General features: G+C 37.2%; 1 protein-coding gene and 1 pseudogene across 6 annotated transcripts; both read left to right on the top strand.

Annotated features, from left to right (window-relative positions):
* The first annotated feature begins 6,365 nt into the window (after positions 1-6,365).
* LOC110877361 (splicing regulatory glutamine/lysine-rich protein 1) lies at positions 6,366-19,342 on the top strand. 6 transcript variants are annotated; one of them, XR_004861059.1, is made up of 8 exons: positions 6,366-6,517; positions 7,041-7,609; positions 8,284-8,718; positions 10,318-10,825; positions 11,793-13,216; positions 13,440-13,505; positions 13,721-13,803; positions 19,288-19,342. XR_004861059.1 is itself a non-coding variant. In XM_035974658.1 (5 exons), the coding sequence occupies exons 2-5, from the start codon at positions 7,087-7,089 to the stop codon at positions 12,994-12,996; spliced, it is 2,670 nt and encodes an 889-aa protein (XP_035830551.1). In that variant the 5' UTR covers positions 6,366-6,517; positions 7,041-7,086; the 3' UTR covers positions 12,997-13,380. The 6 variants fall into 6 exon arrangements, 2 of the variants coding, with proteins under 2 accessions (XP_035830551.1, XP_021981199.1); XR_004861055.1 differs by having other exon boundaries at positions 6,445-6,517; positions 10,312-10,825; XR_004861046.1 differs by lacking the exon at positions 19,288-19,342 and having other exon boundaries at positions 10,312-10,825; positions 13,721-14,395.
* A 336-nt stretch (positions 19,343-19,678) lies between these two features.
* On the top strand, positions 19,679-20,320 carry LOC118479857 (annotated as a pseudogene).
* The last annotated feature ends 1,004 nt before the right edge of the window (positions 20,321-21,324 follow it).

Below are 21,324 nucleotides of genomic sequence, written 5' to 3'. Positions count from 1 at the left end.
CGGATATCCCTGGCATCATTTTACGAAATGGCCACGACCTAAGCGCGGAGTGTAGGCGTACACTCGTTAGTGCATAAATAGTCGCTGTGGTGTGTCTATTGATCTTTAACCCGGACTTGATCCGGGCTACTGAACGCATAAGGAACATGTAATTCGTTCACAAGATTATATATTTAAATAATTCTCCCAAGTTATAAAAGAGTTTGTGCCGTGTGCATTCAAATCAATTTTAATAAACATTTTTCAAAAGTGTCGGTTGAATGTATTTACCAGTGTAAACTGACGTATTTTCCCAAAAAGACTAAATGCAGGTACTATGCGTAATTGGCTGGATATTCTCCTTAGCATCATAAAGAGTCTCGCAAGTTTAAGATGCCTTCGTCTGTTGAACAAAACTTATATTTTTATTTGATCCCCTGTGGATACTTTTCGACTATGAGTAATACATTTGATATTACAAACAATGGTTGAAATATAATTATCTTTATGCTTCCGATGTGCATTCATATATTGTGTGGTTTGACTATATTGTTGCCAACTACGTCACGGTAATCCCCCACCGGGCCCACCGGTGAGACACGTGGAAATCGGGGTGTGACAGGTTGGTATCAGAGCCAACGTTGAGTGAATTAAACACTATCCTTAAGTGTTTAATCTCAATGACACAATTGCGCATACTAGAGTCTAGACAAGAACATAGGACAAATTCGAATTGTTATTCCAGTTTGTCTTTTTATTATTTATTGTTATTTAAAGTTTTGAAAGCAGGAAATATGCCACCAGCAATCAGACGAGGAAGAGGAGGAAGAGGCAAAGGAACGATCATTACTCACAATGATCACGAGGCTGGACCTTCGTACATGCGAGCTCCTTCCAGTACAAGAAGTGAGGAACCACAGAGACGAAGAAGAAACCTCTTTGAACCTGCGAGACATTCCACCTCGCACAGTTCGACACCCTCATACCGTCATTCGTTTGGACCAGATTCGGAAAACAATCCCAATAACCCTCAACCATCCTTTATACCTCTCCAGCGATCTGCTTCGCACCGTTCTTACGGCGATCCTTCACCTTTCTTTGTAGGACAGTTTAACCCGACGGATTATGTCCGAGAGCCAATAGGGTATAACCCTTTAGAACCAGAGGATCACTTTTCTGAAGATAATGCAGTGGACATGGATGAGGATACAGACCCCGTCGAGCCTGCAAGGGGTACTCCCAACCATCCAATTGAGATCTCTGATGGGTCATCCTTTCATGGGACACCCTATCAAGGTCCCGACAGCTACCAGGCGAGGTTTGACCAATGTAATTGGTACTTCACACCATCGCAACATTTCTCGCCTCACGATCATCAGCAACAACAGGATCCTTCCGAGGATTCGCGGTTCGTGGCAGTTACGCCACCGCCACCGGTTCAACCAGTAATTCCAGACCCGCCAAGGCGTAGAAGATCAGGCGCTCGGATGTCCACCCGAGGAGGGGAATTCCACTTCAGCACCCCTCGCCACTCGAGTGCGAGTCACTTTCCGTCAGTACCTGAAGAAGAACCACAACTAGGGGAACCTTCTGGTCACCCTGCAGAGGTGAATTCTACACCAGTTGCACCACCTCCGCCACCTTACGGATATGACAATCCGATACCAGCGTACGGCGGTTCCACCGCGTACAATCCGTTTGAGCAGCCGACTCACACGCACTACAACTATAACTATGATGCCGATCCATATGTGGTAGTGGCAAATTATAATGCCCTCCATGGAACCTCTTGGAGACCAGATTACTCAGCTCATGGGTATCCAATACCTCCTAGACCTCCGGTTCAGCAACCGTCACAGCAGCCACGTTTTTCTCCACCGGAGCAAGAAGAAATACTCCACCGTCTAAACCGTGTGGAACGAGACTTCGAACAAGAACGAAAGAGTAATCGTGGATTTCTCAAGGGCCTAGCAAACCTACTAAAAGGGAGGAAGAAACGAGATCATTAGCCTCCTTATGTATTGTTGTATTTACAATTTGGTCCCTGCGTGGACTTGTTTTTCTATAAACCTCTGCGTAGGTAGTTATTTATTTAAAAGTCCCGTTTAGGGCAGCGTGTAATCATATTTGAAGTTTATGGAATGTTATGTTATAAATTTCATTTTTGTTATTACTATATATGAAATAAATCAAAAAAATCATTCCTTTTAAATTTAAATCTGCCTAAATAAGGAATCTTAAGAGTGAAACCTAGCCAGGTGTCTTTATAAGATCCGGCCAAGATGGTAAGACCTGATTAAAAGATTCAGATTTCCTGTTAACCTCTGTAATCATGTTAACGTTCATGGCAGATGTGATTCGTTAAAAATCGCACGCGTCATTCTTGTATAAGAATCCTTCTAAGGATTCCAAAGCCCAAATTAATGATTTATAAATCATGGGTTAAATCATCAATAAAGATGATCATTTATTAAACATCCATTAGCGATGTAGTGCCTACGGGCCAAATTATTAAACATCCATTAGTGATGTAGTGCCTACGGGTCAAAAGTTTAACAATTGAATTTTAAGTCGAGGGCTTAAAATCTAGAATTTTTGTTAATTCAGATGTCGGATTTTGACTCCATATGATGGACAATCAAATTACGATCACGTAGGATGAAATGGATCGTAAAACGGACAAAAAACTTAGAAAGTTATGATCAAATTGGTAAAAATTTGCAAAGATGGGAATATGCAGCTCTTCCTTAGAAACCTTCTGTCGAAATGGGGTTGTCACGTCACGCGACGAGTGAGGTTAATCACCGTCGCGCCCCGCCAAGGCCCTCACGCCTCGCGACGGCTTAAGCCTTATCTGGTCGCGCCCCGTGACGGCTGAAAAAGTTGTTTAAAAGTTGCTGTTTGCTTGTTTTTGGCTTACGGATTTGTTTAAACATATTATAAACTCTCATAACTAACTCAATTCATGTTTTATGAAATGTAGGTATACCGTAAAGTACCGGATGACGATCAAGTTCAACGAAGAACCGAACACCATCAAGTTTCTCGCTTCCGCTTTATGTTTTGTCAGTACAGAGTTAAACGACGATATTATGATGAAATGTTTTAAATCTTAAAATGTTTTAAGCAACTCATATTTTCAAATGTATGTGTAACTGTAAATACACAATTATATACGAAACTTATATGAAATAGTTACAATAGAACTAAGGGTCTTACAAGTTGGTAATCATAGCTCAAGGTTAAAGAGTAAAGTGTTTGGTTCGAGACTTGATCGCATAATCCGGTAAGTTATTATGCATATTAACGGTCTAGCTTGTCAAGCCTCAACTATCATTTATAATTCGTAAGACGGTTAGATTAGTCATTACCAATCATGACTACTCCACCTTACGGATTTTATGTCGAAATTATTATTCGTTCTTATTGTTGGTCAGTTTGACTTTTAAAAAGTCAATTGGCTTATTAACATATGCAAATGCACAAATTGGTTCATCGAACTCACTTAGGCATCTCATCCGAATACTTAATGAAATAAAATTTTACATACTAACTAGTAGGTAACATGTTTTCAAGCATCTATAACATGATTTTAACATAAATTTCTTTATATCATACAAAAACCCATCTCATGGCAAGTATGATCATATACCCGAATTCATAGATTATTCAAACACCTTCTTATCACCATCATGAATGATGATTCTAAACATGTTTATATCATCAATTTCATCATATTGTTAAAACCCACTTATCTAAGTGTGGTAAATCATCTAAACACTCAAATCATAGCAACATATGTATAATTTTCACCTAGGGATTTGTTCATAAGCAAGTATACATCACTAATTCAGCCATAACCTCTATGATTCATACATAAATCGCAAATTGTGATGTTCATCAAATTTCACAACTTCAATAAATATCAAAATTCTACATACCTTATGACCCCCTAGCTTGGGTGATCGTTAATTCACGTTCATTCATGAATTTGAGCTCCAATTAGCCCTTCAATTTGATGATTTTGGTTGAATTAGAGTTTTGGCTTCTTGGAGCCTCTCCTGGTCGTTCCAGAACACACACTTAGTGTGTGTTTTGTTTTGTTTTTCATTTAATAGTTTAACTTCCAAGTTATCCCACTTTGGTCCCTCATGTTTGGTTAGTTATTAAGTAGGCTATAACCTACTTATTTCCAACAATATTTTCTCTTATTAACTAGGTTAAACATTCCTAGTTAACTTAGTGGGTTCAGGGAGGTTATAACCCGTTTTATTTTAAGTCCTGTTAACTCGGGCATCTTGTAAACCTTTATTTTCTCAAAAGCTTTCGTTCACCTTTTATTTAATATTAGGTTTATTTATTTAAATCCTAATATTCACCAGGTTAATTTTTTCCACTAACGGTATTTTACCCGTTCATCGACCGGACATTTCTTTAAGTTTGAAATATGGAATGCATTGTGTATACCACTAAGCTCCTCGGGTAGTTTGAGCTTATAAGCGACATTACCAACACATGCTATTATCTAAAATGGTTCGATGTATCGTGGGCCTAACTTGCCTTTCTTTCCAAATCTCATAACACCTTTCCAAGATGATACTTTCAACATGACTATCACCGACTTGGAACTTAAGAGGTTTTCTTCTTTTGTAATCATAACTTCTTTATCTATCTCGGCCAATCTTGAGTGTGTCACAGATTTGCATAATACTACATGTGGCCTGAAGAACTATCTCAGGCCCAAACAACTGACTTTTTCCAACCTCTTACCAACATACGGGAGTTCTACCCTTCCTCTCGTACAAAGCCTCAAACAGTGCAACCTTAATACTGGTGTGGCAGCTACTGTTGTAGGAGAATTCAATCAACAGTAGGCGGTCATCCCAACTACCACCTAAATCGATGACGCATGCTCTAAGCACGTCTTCTAGGGTTTGAATAGTACGCTCACTATGAGTATTAGTTTGAGGATGGTAAATGCTATTGAAATTCAAATGTGTGCCTGAAGCTTTTTAAAAGCTCTTTCAGAAACGAGAAGTAAAACGACTATCTTTATCTGATACTATTGACAATGGTACTTCGTGAAGAGATATAATATTATCAACGTATAACTTTGCAAACTTCTCTAAACTAAAAGTCTCTTTGGCAAAAAGTGAGCCGACTTAGTCAGTCTATCGACTATCACCCAAATTGCATCATTGCCATGGATTTTTCTAGGCAGCTTAATGATAAAATCCATAGTTACTAATTCCTATTTCCGTTCTGGCAATTCTAATTGTTGTAGAAAATCTGACGGTTTTTGATGTTCGGCTTTAACTTCCGAACACATCAGACATTTAGTTTTGTAGGTGACAGAGGATTTATTCATACCCATCCACCAATAATGCTTTTCCAAGTCCTGGTCTCCACCAGAAAAAAGCTTAAAATCTCAAGTCCTAGCGAGCCCCTTGAGGGTGGAAGGGCTCCCCAAATAGGGAGTGGTAAACTTTTCCCCTAACCAATAATCTTATGCCATGTCAATTTCCATTTTCACTCCCTTATTTGCACTCAAACACTAGGGGTGTTCCCACATAGGGAGTGGCAAACAACTAAAAGAGAGATAAATATGTGATTGGTTGGAAAAGAGTTGAGCCTACCATTAACCCCCTCTCTCTTCACGTCCCCATATCGGTGAGTATAATCCGAATCAAACTCAATCACCCACTCAAACAAGGGGTGGCGGTGCATTCCCCGCACGGTGAACCCACTTACCGCACACACCCCTTCCACCCTGATAACAAGAGTTTTAAGCTTAAAATCTTATGTCATACGTAGGGGTGCAAACGAGCCGAGCCGAGCCGAGCCCGAGCTTGACCAGGCTCGAGCTCGAGCTTGATTAACTTTATGTGAGCTCGGGCTCGAGCTCGGCTCGATTCGAGCTTTGTTTTCAAGGCTCGAGCTCGGTTCGTTTGTATTTTCTCAAGCTCGAGCTCGACTCGTTTATTATATATTAGTTAATATATTAAATAAAAATAATATAAATAATATACTTTTTAGGCTCGTGAGCTCGATAAGTGAAGCTCGGGCTCGAGCTCGTTTACTAAATAAGCTTATTTTTAGGTTCGAGATCGGCTTGTAAACAAGTTTGAATAAGCTCGGCTCGACTCGGCTCGTTTACACTAAGGCTCGATAAGGCTCGACGAGCCTAACGAGTTTCACATGCGAGGCTCGAGCTCGGGCTCGATAAACAGACGAGCTTTATTTTAGGCTCAAGCTCGGCTCGGGCTCGGGCTCGATAAGGCTCGGCTCGTTTCGAGCTTTTCTCGAGCCGATCTCAAGTAGCTCGCGAGCCGCTCGGCTCGTTTGCACCCTTAGTCATACGTGAAGTCGGGGACTAAATAGTGAAGTACAATGAAAGTAAACGGGCAAAATTTAAAACTTCACAAAATCACCCATCACTTATGTAACTTATGTATGACCTGAATACCCTTTTCCCCAAAAGATCTCAACCCCGTACGAGTCATCTTCTATCCGTAACCGCCTTCTGCCGCCGGCCACCGTATGTTTCTTCTTATCCGTCACACTCTCCATCCATATAACTTGTTTTCATTAACATGTAGCTTAAACTTTTATGTTTTATTTCACGATATGTATACAGATATTTGCGCTTTCTTTCTAGGGTTAGGGTTTTGGAATTGATGTTAGATTATTACACAGTAAATTAACTTAGAAACTTCGAATCTGTATTATTTTGTTATTACTTGTTATTGTCTTATTGATTATAGATTGATTCGTGGAAGTATTATCAGGATTTGGGGATAGGAAGATTCTAGGGTTCGTGGTTTGGGGCATATATATGTGTGTGTGTCTGTGTGTGTTTACTGACGTATAACAATAGCATAAACTCTGTGTTTGATTTTACTGTAGGCATACAAATATCTGCGCTTAATTTCTATGGTTAGGGTTTTGATTTAGTTGAATTGATTTCAGATAGTAAATTAACTTGGAAGCATCGAGTTTATGGATTAATTTGTTATTAATTATTTAGTTGTTATTGATTGACTCGTTCGAAGCATTGACAGGATTTTGGGGATAGGAGGATCGTAGGGTTTGTGGTTTGGGGAATATATGGCTGATCGTAACTTGGCGGTGGTGAAGCCAATATGGATGAAGCAAGCAGAAGAGGCAAAAATAAAGAGCGATGCTGAGAAAGACGCTGCAGCAAAGGCGGCTTTCGAGGCTACCTTCAAAGACGTTGAGAACAATCGAGAGCCTGCTGCTTTGTCGGATAGTGATGGCGATGAAGAAGAGGATTTGAGTAACAAGCCTATTGGACCGGTGGAACCGTCGAAGAGCACGGCTGCTGGGACTGGTGTTGCTGGAGGAACTGCGTGTGCACCGTCTTCGTTTGTGGTTGTTACGAAGGATGCAGATGGTCGTAAAGTACCCAACGGTGGAGCCCAGGTTAAGGTGAAGGTTTCGCCTGGTGTCGGTGTTGGCGGGTCTGAACAAGAAGGTATTGTTAAGGATATGGGTGATGGGACCTACACTGTTACTTATGTGGTTCCGAAGAGAGGGAATTACATGCTGGATGTTGAGTGTGATGGGAAGCCTATTATGGGAAGCCCGTTTCCAGTTTTCTTCAGTGCAGGTACATTCGTACATGAATTGCATGCTTATATGTAGGGGTGAGCAGATAACCGAAAAAACCAAACTGAAAAAAACCGGACCGCACAAAAAACCGAGAAAACCGAACCGAAACTTATGGTTCGGTTACGGTTTTGCATTTTATGAAAATCGAAAAAACCGAACCAAAATAGCCCCAAAAATAGTTTTTTTAATGTTTGTTATTTATTGATTTAGAAAATTTTATTTTTATTCTTAAATGTTTTGTATTTATAATAAAAACATTAACATGTTTATATATCTTTGAAATTATTTATCCATTTCCTACAAAAAATAACAAAATTTAACATAAAGATTGAATGATTTTCAAAGTATTATAAAAGAAAATATCCTTAAAAAACTTTGGAGAAACATAAGAATAGATTAGAAGGTTAGGTTTATGCGAACACTATTAATGAAAAAGGTTAAATATGTTAACTTAAATGTAAACAGCCAAAAAAGATTCTTAAATACTGTATTGTACATTTTATTTTTGAATCTTACGTAATTTGTTCCAAAACCGAAATAACCGAACTGAACCATTGCTATAACCAAAAAAACCGATACCAAACTGAACAGTTTCTAATAACCGAAACGAATCGTGCACACTTTTTGACTTTGATTTGTGATGTTAACGAGCTATTTTTTGGTTATATACAGGCACAACTACAGGAGGGCTTATGGGTTTTGCCCCACAATTGAATTACCCGAATATGGTTAACCAAACTATGCCAAACATGCCGAATTACTCGGGTTCCGTTTCAGGGGCGTTTCCCGGACTGCTCGGTATAATTCCGGGTATTGTTCCTAGTGCTTCGGGTGGGGTTGTTTTGCCCGGTATTGGAGCATCACTTGGGGAAGTTTGCAGAGAATACTTGAACGGACGATGTGTAAAAACGGATTGCAAGTTCAATCATCCACCGCACAGTCTGCTGATGACTGCTTTGGCTTCCACAAGCACCATGGGTACTCTTAGTCAAGCGCCAATGGCACCGTCTGCTGCTGCAATGGCAGCTGCTCAGGCCATTGTTGCCGCTCAAGCACTTCAAGCGCATGCTTCCAGTGCACAAGCCCAGTCGTCTAAAGACGCGTCTGGTATGTAATTCATTTCCGTTGTTTTATTGAATTTAATCGTAACATATTACTGTTCTTAGAGCATTCACAATGGATTTCTTATATTTATGTGAGTGCGATAGTTATATTATAAGGAATGATTGTGAGTGGTTTTGAGTGTAGGAGAGAAAATGTTACTGTTCATCTGTAAATATACGGGAACACTTTTCACCCCTTATATTTTTTTTTAATATTTCTGAAAGTGGTTGTGAGTGGAGGAGGGAGAAAATGTAATGATAAAGGTATAAAACATATTATTTAATTGAAAAGGAGAGAGCAAAACTGATGATTTTTAGTCTAATTATATGGATAGAGAAAAGGAATTCAATGTGAATGCTCGTAGAAAAACACAGTTTTGTTTAAACTTTAAATGTTTTGGTTAGGTGATATGAGATATTGTTGAGAGGCTTCATGGATAAAATCAACTTTATTGAAAATGTTCATTACGGATGTGCTGTGATGTTATGTATTTTAATAAAAAAATGTTGGTACTTCTTACACTTAACATTACTTAAAACGTACACTGGTCACTGGATTTTATGTACTAGATTGAAGTAGACTCGGCGTTGTAATAGTGTATATGACAAGCTTATAAGAGCTAATAAATGTTGTATTCTACTCATGCTTTTAAAAATTATGTGACATCTATTTTTTTGACACCTTTTGTCTTATAAAAATATCAAAAAGTCCATATGTATATTGTGGGTGTGGGTATGTATAATAGTATATGTGTGGGCTTGTGACAAAATGGCAATTATCACTAAACTTAATAACGGAGTTACCATAGGACCTCATTGAACTACTCTGTTTTTATTTATTTCTCGTGTTACCACTGTAGACTGTTAACTTGTATTTACTAATTTGTTACTCTATTTTACTTATTGTTACCAGCCATGCAAGTTAAATCGGTGATGTATTGGTTATCGGGTCCGTATGTAAACTATCGGTGTCAAATGTTGGTCAGAATATCAATATCGATATTGACTGATATCGGACCGATATTTGACCGATACATCATCGATTTTCCCGATATCAATACATTTCTTCTCAGTTCTACCATTCGTCTTTCTTCTTATTGCTACTATCAGTGTTTTATGTCTTAATTGTTAATTGTTAGTGTTTTAAGTCTTAATGAGTTCTTACTTGCTACAGTTGTTAGTGTTTTGCAAGTTGCTAAAGGTTAATTTGTTAATGGTAGGAGTATACTGAATTGTTCGTGTTAAATTGCTATATATATAAATTCTTCGTGATATTAAAATTATCGATATGGCGATATCCCACCGCAATAATCTATATCTCAAATATTGGTCCTTGACCGATATCCGATTTATTACCGCATTAACTGCTTACTTTACCAGTTTACCACTGTAACTGTACGCGTTTTACTAAGTTCAAGCGTTGAAACTTTATGACCCAAGTTTTTACCCCATGATTTTCTGAAATCTGTTTTAAGTTGGTTCAACTTTGTCTGTCTAAATCAAGCAATGTACTACATATCAATGCAATTAATATATATATATATGTATGTGTATATATTTTTTCTGTCGACTTATATTGTTTCTGTTTTCTTGTCAGGACCAGAAGATAAGGCAGCAAAGGCTGATTCTTTAAAGAAAACTCTACAAATTAGTAATCTCAGCCCACTGCTTACCGTAGATCAACTAAAACAGATTTTTGGTTTTTGTGGTACAGTTGTCGAGTGTAGTATCACAGATTCAAAGCATTTTGCTTACATAGAATATTCAAAACCCGAAGAAGCAACAGCTGCACTTGCGTTAAACAACATGGATGTTTTAGGTCGTCCATTGAATGTCGAAATGGCAAAATCGTTACCTCAGAAACCTGCCAGTAATTCCGCTCTTAATTCTTCTTTGCCAATGGTGATGCAGCAGGCTGTTGCAATGCAACAAATGCAATTTCAACAGGCTCTTTTAATGCAGCAAACCATGAACGCACAGCAGGCAGCTAATCGAGCTGCAACTATGAAGACCGCAACAGAATTGGCTGCTGCTAGAGCTGCAGAAATAAGTATGAAATTAAAAGCTGAAGGGATTATCGGAAATGATGATGAACCAGTTAAAACTCTCAGGTATCGTTATGCAATATTTTATTTTTATTCTAGTGTAAAATGCCATTTTTGTCCCTGAAGTTTGGCCTGTTTGGCGACTTTTGTCCAAAGGTTTGTTCATAGTTGTTAAAAGCCATCGCCTCTTGCGCCTAGGCCCATTTTCCAAGCTAGGCGAGACAATTGCGCTTTAAGTCAAGGCAATTGCGCTTTAATTCTCTAGGTGATGGTTCAGGCTCAAATTTCTGCAAGATTCCTAGATTCTGGAAAGTTACCGGCTAAATTCTCTAAATTCCGGCAAGATTCCAGCCAGATTTCTACTTTTATCTAAGGAAAACTACTTTTCTACACTAATATTTTACAACTTTTGGTACTAATCAGATGATATTAAAAGTTATATGATAGCTTTTGTTTATTTTATTTAAAAAATAGTATTAGTTTTCTAATACATAAAATATTTTTAATTTTTTTCATTGTGCGCTCTTTTTTTCTTAGGCCCTCGCTTTTTTTGCGCCTTTCACCTAGGCCCCGGGCGAGGCCTATGTGCTTTGAGTGCGCCTAGAGCCTTTAATAACTATGGGTTTAAAATCTTGCCATTTTCATCCGGCTCGTTGACTTCATTCATTTTTCTCCGTTAAGTTAGGGGTAATTTTTGTCTTTTTTGTTAATTTAAATGGCAATTCGGTCTTTTTCACTTAGCATAATGTACATGCGAGTCCTTAAGTTAAAAAAGACCTAATTGCCCTTTAAGTTAACAAAAAAGACGATATTACCTCTGATTTAACGGAGAAAATTAGATAGAGTTAACGAGCCGGATGAAAATGGCAAGATTTCAAACCTTTTGGATCTAGATGCGGAAAAACAAACCTGTGAACAAAAGTCGTGAAACTGGCCAAAACCTCTGGGGCGAAAATGGCAATTTACTCTTAGTATATTATCATATTTATCCTTTCCTTTATTAATATAGCTGACGAATTTTAAGTGTTAATAGGTCACCTTCACCGGTCCCTGCAAGGTCAAGATCCAAATCGAAGTCTCCCATAAGCTATAATAGAAGGCGTAGGTCCCGCTCTTTTTCTCCACATCATCGCGTGAGGGGTTATAGATCCAGGTCACCTATAAGATCTCGCCATTACTCTAGTTATGAATATGACAGACGGTCTTTTCGGGATTACAGGGGCGGTAGTGATAGAAGTAGAAGAGGTGATTACGGCAGATCAAACGATCGACACTCGTATAGGAACCGAAGCAGGAGTGTGAGCCCTGTTACCAGAAAATCATACCGTGATGGGTCAGGATCTCCGAAACGTCGTCATGAAAGCCCAGCCCATAGGTCAAAGAAATCTTCTCGTGGCGGTTCTAGATCCCCTGTAAGTCATCGTGATGATCAGAGTAAAGAAAAACACAGAAGACGGTCCAGGTCAGCGTCTTTGGAAGTTAAACATCGATCAAGTGATAAAACAGATCACAGTAGGGAGGAAAAGGAAAAGTCAAAACGTCGTGATCGGAGAAGGTCAAGGTCAAAATCGTTAGAAATTAAGCATGGTTCTGGTGACAAATCGGGTGACACAAAACATAGGGACCGTAGACGGTCCAGGTCAGCATCAGCAGATGAAAAGCATCATAGAAGTTTGGATGGAGGTAAATCAAAACATAGGAGACGGTCCAGGAGTAGGAGTCCAGAAGATAACCACCGTTCGAGCGGTAAAACTGATAGAAACAGGAAGGAGAAGTCAAGGTCAAAGTATCATAGTAGAAGGCAATCCAGGTCAGCATCTCCCGAAGTCAAACGTCACAAAGAAAGTAGAAAATCTCCTGGATGCTCTGATGAACATAAACCAAAACACAGAAGACGGTCAAGATCAAGGTCAAGGTCAAGGTCAAAATCAGCTGAACGTAATCAATTGAACAATCGTGACGATGGGTCTGGTCCCGAAGTCAAACGTCACAAAGAAAGTAGAAAATCTCCTGGACGCTCTGATGAACATAAACCAAAACACAGAAGACGGTCAAGATCAAGGTCAAGGTCAAGGTCAAAATCAGCTGAACGTGATCAATTGAACAATCGTGACGATGTGTCTGGTGATGCTAATTATAATGAAAATCGTTTGAAGGATATTAAGGATGATGCTGATTTTAAATCCGAAGTTTATAGAAATGTTGAGAGGGATGATGAAACAGCCGAGGATGTGTAATGATGTACCAATGGGATAATGCAAGCTGGACGGAAGATTCATGGGATTTCTGTTTAAACCTTTGGGCTCTGTAGAATAAATGTGTTGTTTGTTTCTTTTGCAGGTTCGATGGGATTATGCCGGATTCACACTTTCTGCTGATTTTAATTGGTTAAAATGTTTGAAGAACTTTTCTGCAACCCTAACTGGAGTATGTTTTTAGCGACTTAATCAACTTAATGTATGTCCTAATCTATTACTACCTTCATCATTCGGTAGTGATACCGTAGTTGCTTGCTGTTTCTATGATTTGTCTAGTTAACTGTGTTACATCTGTTATGATCAAACTTGTGTTATTTGGTGAACATTTTTTAAGCAAACGCTATAGCTGTACCTTTTAGGCGACTTATTTTACAGCTGAAAATAGGTTTACCTTGGCCACATTATAATTTAAACACATGCAGGTTGCTGGATGGTTTCTTTTGGCGGTTTATCGGATCCATTTGGCAGGTTTTTTCTTTATATTAAAGGTATGGAGCTGAACATTAGTTCAATGTCAAGCTCTTGAAATCTTTTGGAGTTCCGAGCGGTTTGAACTTTGAAGTGAAACATATTTTTTGCGAAGTGTTATTTTGCGATAATCCGATTGTACCTTACTCAGTTATTCTTTTCCTTTTCTTTTTTCCTTTTTTTCTTTTTTTTTCCTTTTCTTTTTTGTTTTTTTCTTTTAAAATTGCTAATTTAGGTCTCGGGTTATATAAGACCGACTTCAACCAGATGTAGCCGAGTTGACTAGCATCACCAGATCTTGGATATGCTAATTGGCAGGTAATAGTTCTTTGGACATTATAGTTACTTTTAAGAAATAATGTTAATTTATAGGTAGTATAGTCTGTCACCAACTATTGGAGGGTGATTAAGTTTAGCTAGACATCATTTACTTGCTATTATACCCCACAACAGCCTGTGCTGATGTCTCCTTACAAAAATAACATATTTTTTATATGGATTTAACATTTAGTTTTTTTAGTTTAAATTTGATTTGAGTAACAGGATAGAATAGAATAACGAGTCACAGGGAACCAGTGTTGTTCCCCAATCTATTATCTCCCTACAATTGGTTTAATAGCAAACAAGTCCCCAATGGAGTGCGAGAGGGCGTTCTTAGGGGGTGTGAATTTCTGGCACAACACGGAAACACCACTCTAAACGGGTTTGGGTCAGTTTCAAGTCGAACCCTCGAACGTTGTGTTTTAGATGTGATAGAAATGTTGGACTAGAAGACCTTTAAGCTTGAGATGTTGAACCTGATCCTGTTAAAGTTGTCTTTCGTTGTTTGTCACATTGGATGATTGTTGTCTTTATTTCTTTATATATTTTTTTCGAACGGCGAATTTCTTTAATTTTGTTATGTGCGGTACCCAAGACCTCAAAACCGAGGTGTTCTTGATACAAACCTATTTCCATACTATAATTTACTAACATGTTGATGCTTTATGTTGTTGTTTCTTATGCATGGGGGGTTTTCCAAAAAAAGTTGATTTTCCATTTCTAACCCAAAGGTTTTTATTTTTGTATTTTAACCCATTGATTTTTTACTTTTAACACAAAGGTTTTATTCTTATTAACTTTAACCCTAACACTTTTTATTTTCAACTTTGGACCCCCACACTTTTCATCTCTAGCAAATTTTTTGTTTTACGTTTCGTTTTAAATTTTGCGAGTTAACACGCCACAACGTGCGTATGGGGTTCAACGTTTTTTTCGTCTGGTTTTACTTTTCTTTTATTATTTTATTTTTACAAGCTTTTGCGCTGTTGGTGGTCGCTGGCAGTGCGACATTGGTGCAACTTGGCATGGTTTTACAAACGTTTTTAACGTATAAAGTTTTTTACTAATAGTTTTTTTTGAGTTTACCCATGTACTTCCTTTACTTAAAAAAACTAATTTTTACGTGCGTATATTTATGTATGTGTCGGTATAAATTCGATTTGTTCTACGTTTCGACGTAAACTTTTTCTGGAAACGAGTCAGGTCAAATTCAATATGTTTTCGTTTAAAAAATATTGTCACGTGCATATTTTATGTACGTTTTGATATAAATTCAAGTTGGTCTACGATTGGACGTTAATTTTTTGGGAAATGAGTTAGGTCAAATATAATATGTTTGTCGTCTTATTTTATGGATGTTTCGTAAATTTTGTTTCCAACCGAGTGGAGTCAAATTGTTGTTTTTTATTTTTTTCAAAAGATGTAATTCATCCTTTTTGATTAAACGTGTCAATTTTTTCTTTATACCCGTTATGTTTTCTATGTATGAGTTGGATCACATATAATACGTTATGATTGTACGAAATAAACTAGATTTACTTTACGTTTTGATCCAATCGCAATGCTTATATAGGTTACATTGAGTTCAATCGGATATGTCAAAACACACATTTTCATATGGTTAACGCATCGCATAAACAACAACAACAACCATACCCAGTATAATCCCACCTATAGTGAAGCTATTGATAGGGTCTGGGGAGGGTAGGATGTAGGCAAGCCTTACCTCTATCCCAAGGAATAGAGAGACTGCTTCCAGTGAGACCCCCGGCTCTAAAAATCAAAACCAAGACATAAGCTTCTGGAAAAACATATATAAGCACCCAACTACTAAAAAGGTGGAAAAGAAAAATAATAAAAATAAACACACAAATAAATAAATAAGCAGTTGTTAGTAAAAACTACGACGCCGGGAATAAGTGAAAACTTATAAAGCTATATCATAAGACAAGAACTTAAACCAAAAACCAAGCCAAACTCCTAGAAGTCCTTAACCTTAATCCTACGTCTCCACGCAGTTCTATCCTCGACCATGTCCTCGAAGAGGTGCAAATCTTGCCTAATCCGCTCATCCCAGGTCATTTTCGGCCTACCTCTACTCCTTCCATCTACAGTGAGTGTTTTAACTATTCTAATCGGTTCTGTCATCTGTCTCCTCCTGATATGCCCAAACCATCTCAATCTTCCCTCCCTTATTTTGTCAGAAATACCAGCAACTCCTAATCTTACCCTAAAAACCTCATTTCTTATCTTGTTCAACCTAGTATGCCCACACATCCATCTTAGCATCCTCATCTCTGCCACCTCTAGCTTTCGTGCATGAATTTTCTTGATGGCCCAACACTCTGTTCCGTATAACATAGAGGGTCTGATTGCAACCCTATAAAATTTCCCTTTTAATTTATCAGGGAACCTCTTGTCGCATAATTTTGTCGCATCGCATAACGTTTGAATTAATTCATTCGATGTTTACGATGTACCCGCGACACAACGTGCGCGGATGTTATTGCTAGTTAAGAACATTTTAAATGTTTTAGCTACAAAGTCTCTGTGTACCTTGTTATTGGTCGAAATGTTGTTTTCTAGTTCACTGTGAGTATGCGTTATAAGTAATGTTCCGAAGGCCCTACCAGTCTTTTGCCCGAAAGGCTTATGTAGGCAGAGATGGCTATTAAATAAAGTTCGGACAATAGTAGGCTTTGTATTAGGTGTCACGTAGGCATGACCTTGGTTTAAAAAAGCGAGTTTAAAGTGTGAAACGCGCGAAGCGTTATTTTAGGTAAAGCGTTTCGAGGCGACACTTTAAGCATGAAGCGCTGGGTGTATGAAGCGACATTTCAGGCCCAATCAGGTCAGATTTAGGTTTTATTTTGGCCCAATACTCTAAACAGCTCCAATAGGGTTTTAAAAGGGGCCAACAACTTTTAATTATGTTAGATTTGGGTTCTTTACCCTAAAAAAGAACTTACTTGATTATGATGATTATTGGTTAAAGACTATTTTTTATGCTTATGTTTTAAGTGTGTTTCGACTTGAATGTATGTTTTAACTATGTTTTTATGTGTTTTATAATCATGTTTTTGTGCTTATTAAAATTAAAACTACTATAAAGAAGCAACAAAAACATGCAATAGAACTTGTACATTGTGCTTTATGAGTTTTTCAAAAAAAAAACTTGATTTTTTACTTTTAGTCCAAAGGATTTTTGCCTTTTGCACATTTAACCCTACACAATTTGTTTTTTTAACTTTAACACAAAACTTTCATTACTTGGAATTTATAATTTTACAACTTTTGTCGCTTTTAGTTTTCATCTTTCGCAAATTTTCGTTTTACGTATAGTTCTAAATTTTTCGAGTTAATACGACGCAACGTACGACTGTGGTTCAACTTTTTTATGTTTTGTTTCAAATTTTGCAAGTTAACACGGCGCAACGTGCATGTGGGGTTGAACGTTTTTACCTCTATTTTTTCATGTTGACAGGTTCGTCACAGCACGCATATCCTGGGTCGAGTCAGTGTTGGTGGTCGACGACGGTTGTGTGGCATTAGTACTATTTGACACCGTTTTACACCTTGCCGCAACGCGGGGTGTGCTTTGGGGGTTTTCAAAGAAAAAAAAGTTATGCATAAGGTTGTTGTAACCTTGGCTTTAGGGGTTTTCCAAAAAAATTGATTTTTTTTTACATTCCACCCAAAGGTAGTTCATAAATTATTTTTAACCCAAAACTATTTGTTTTTTTTACTTTTAACCCAAAACTTTTTTATCTTTTGCAATCTATCCTTATAACTTTTTTTACTTTCAACTTTAGTCCTTTATAGTAGTTTTCATTTTCCGCAAAATTTTCGCTTTATGCTTGGTTCTGAATTTTGTGACTTAACACATCGTAACGTGCGTCTTTGGTTTAACGTTTTTACGTTTCGTTCTAAATTTTGCGAGTTAACACGACGCAACGTGCGTGTGTGGGTGAACGTTTTTACATCGTGTATTTTTCCCCGTTTGACAGGTTTAACATAACGTACGGGTCCTAGATCGACTTAGTTATAACTAAAGAATCCCCGCCGCATTGCGGCGGGTCGGAATCCTAGTTGTTGATTAAGAAGTAGAATATGTTATATTGATGTGTACAAATATTTATATATATATTTTTTAATTTTTAATTTTGAGCGCCCCGCATACGTAAAGCTCCGGCTTTGAGGTGGGGCAAGGCAACCCCTCATTCATAAAATCATTGTTAATGTTTGAATAAAAAGAGTTGGGTACCTATGGATTTAGGCATTTAGCTAACAGGCACCCCTCTACTACCAAACACAATCCAATATAAATTCATGATTTATGTACTACAATATAACAATCAATTGCAGATATTTAATTGTTAGTTCTTTCGTATTATTAATCAACACTTGCACGCTATTAAGCTAACGAGCGAGGCACCTCCTGACGAAAAATCCTGAATCCGTCACCGCTTTACGCATATTACAAAAATGCTCCTTATGGTTTGCAACTTATTACTACAACGGTCCCTATCATTAACGTTCATTTATTTTCTTCGTTAAGTGATATGTGAAATGACCTTATACTCCTGTTCATAAAAAAGTAAATATAAGTAATCAAAGAATGATAGGATATTATACACTAAACAGCTAAAATAAAAAAATTGGTTCCACAACTTAAAACAATAATACGCAAACCATATCCTTTTCTTCTCCTTAGGCCTGTAAACAAAATAAATGTTCATGAACTGTTCATTTATATGTAAAACAAACATGAACACATACTTGTGTTCATTTAATTAAACGAGAGAATGTGGACACGTGTTTTGTTCGTTTACTGTGTTCGTGAAGATCCGTATATGTTCGTTCATTCATTTATTACGTTCGTTTATATTCGTTTAAATTTTAATATATACATAAGTAGTTGTATTTATATAAATATAAACATTAAAGTGGCTTTACAACTACTTATAAAATATAAGTAACAGTAATTAGGCTTTCTAGTAATAAAAATAAGCTTTACAATGGAACCTGTCGTAATTATTTACTAATTTACATATAAAAAACTAGTTATTGTTCGTTTGTGTTCGTTTATGTTTCTTAAATTATGTTCGTTTATGTTTGTTTGTTTGTTATGTCCGTTTACATTCGTGAATTGTTCATTTACAGTAGAAACTCTATAAAATAATACACTTGGGACCACCAAAATTTATTAACTAATTAATCGATAAATTAATCATTATTAATTTATAGTAGAATACCTAGTTTACAAACACCTTTCAAGCTTCCACTTAATTATTGTATACAATGCATGTATATTGAAATGGAGGGCATGGAGGACAAATTAAAATCCATAAGAGACAAGGTTGATCAGTTTGAAATGAAAGACATCTTTAATATGGATGAAACATATTTGTTTTTTTATTATTTTATTTTATATTTTGTACTTTAGTGATGTAATTATTTACATGTTTTGATCTTAAACAGGCTTGTTTTTTAGACTTCAACCGGATCATTCCCTTGCAACAATGCAGCTTGAAGGGAAAAAACAAGAGAAGGAAAGACTAACTGTTGCTATTTACTGTAATGAGGACGGTTCGGAAAAACTTCCTTTATGGATTATTGGGAAATATGCTAAACCAAGGTGCTTCAAGAATGTAAACTTGAACAGTCTGAAATGTGAGTACCGTGCTAACAAACGAGCTTGGATGACTGGTGTTTTATTTGAAGAATATGTTCGCCAACTTGATAAAAAAATGGTTGGAAGAAAAATTCTCTTGATTGTGGATAATTGCCCTGCTCATCCAAAAATTATTGAAGGATTACGAAATGTTGAATTGTTTTTTTTTTTTTTTTTTTTTTTTTTTGCCACCAAACACAACTTCAAAAATTCAACCTTGTGACGCGGGGATCATACGAGCTTTTAAGATGCATTATCGTCGTCGATTTTATAGAAGTCTTTCGTCATTGTAAACTTCGATCAACAGATAACATGACTTTTGAGAACTCAGATGAAGGTGGTGAAAGCACTCAAGAACTCCAGAATTTGATCAAAGAGTTGGGTTATCGCAATGCAATGGATGTCGAAGATGTTCTGACTCACCCAGAAGAAAATGTAGTTGCACAGTTGTTAACTGATGAGGAAATTATTGAAAGCGTTATTGGAATTAATAAAGATGATATCGATGAAGAAGATGATGAAAGTTCTACAATGGAGCCCCCTTCGCGAAACGAAGCTATTAAAGCGGCAATCACATTGAACAATTTCTTGTTGAGCTATGAGAAAACAACACAAGAAGTTATTATCATGCTAAGGAAAATTAGAGACGAGATTCAAGGGGAAACTGATTTCAACAAAAAAACAAAAGACAATTGAGTCATTTTTCAAGAAACCTTCATAAATCATTCATGTAATATACTATATATAAGGAATTATTAATTTATATTTTATATGGGGTCTAAAGAAATTATCAAAAATGTATTATCTTATAATTTTAGCTAATTATTAATTTAGCACCCTATCCCCAAGTCGGGACCAGCAAAAAATATTATCTTAGAGAGTTTATTAAATAATCGAGTATTAATTTATCGAGTTTCTACTGTAGTTTTAAACGAACGAACATAAACAAACACGAACATACCTATTTTCTGTGGACGAATATAAACATAAAAAAGTTGTTCAATTATATGTTGGCGTCTGTGTTCGGTTAAAATTAAATGAACAAACACGAACACATCTATGTTCATGTTCATTCAGTTCGTTTGCAGACCTATTTCTCCCCCTTCCCTCTCACTTAAAACTAGCACCACCACAATCATGGAAGCAAGTCCTGCCATCTCCAGCGAACCTCATCATTACCGTCGTTCATCCGACCGACAACCCCCCTTCAACAACCGACAACCCCCCTTCAACAACTACATCATATGTGCCCCACCATTTTAACAATTTCACCCCACCCTCCTCACACCACCACCACCACAACCAACGTTCCCCAAGTAATGTTTTTCCGGCCATCAATTGCTGCATGTAACCACCATCCATGCTTGAACCACCGTTGTTAGGATTAGACCTCACTGCCGCGACGCCTGAGATCAGTGTCATATATTTCTCCATCGTTGTTGGATGTTCTTTAGGTGGTGCCGGGGCTTCTTGTTCCATCCTCGTATCTCCATTTCAACCTAGATCTAGTGTTGCCCTTTCTTGTTCCATCTAGTAGGAGCCATGGACGGTCGGCTTATGGGGTGGGGGGTGGTTGGGGTGATGGTGGCCTAGTTAATTAATAAATTATATATAGTTAAGTTTTTTTTTTGTTATATTCAATTAATTAGTTTATGTTTCTTTTAATAATGAGGATAATATGGTCATTTTACTCAGACTTTAACACTTAACGGAGAAATTTAACGACCATCAATGGTCATAACTATCATAGTAATAAAACTCATACTTCTAAGATCATCAAGCTCGGAGCATTGATATGTGCAAATCACATGAACCATCCGTGTAATGAACTTTAATTTTTTTTA

This window comes from Helianthus annuus, chromosome 1 (genome assembly GCF_002127325.2).
Source record: "Helianthus annuus cultivar XRQ/B chromosome 1, HanXRQr2.0-SUNRISE, whole genome shotgun sequence".
NCBI classification, from domain to species: Eukaryota; Viridiplantae; Streptophyta; class Magnoliopsida; order Asterales; family Asteraceae; genus Helianthus; species Helianthus annuus.
Note: the sequence above shows the minus strand (reverse complement) of the source record. Positions and strands in the feature narration are given on the sequence as shown.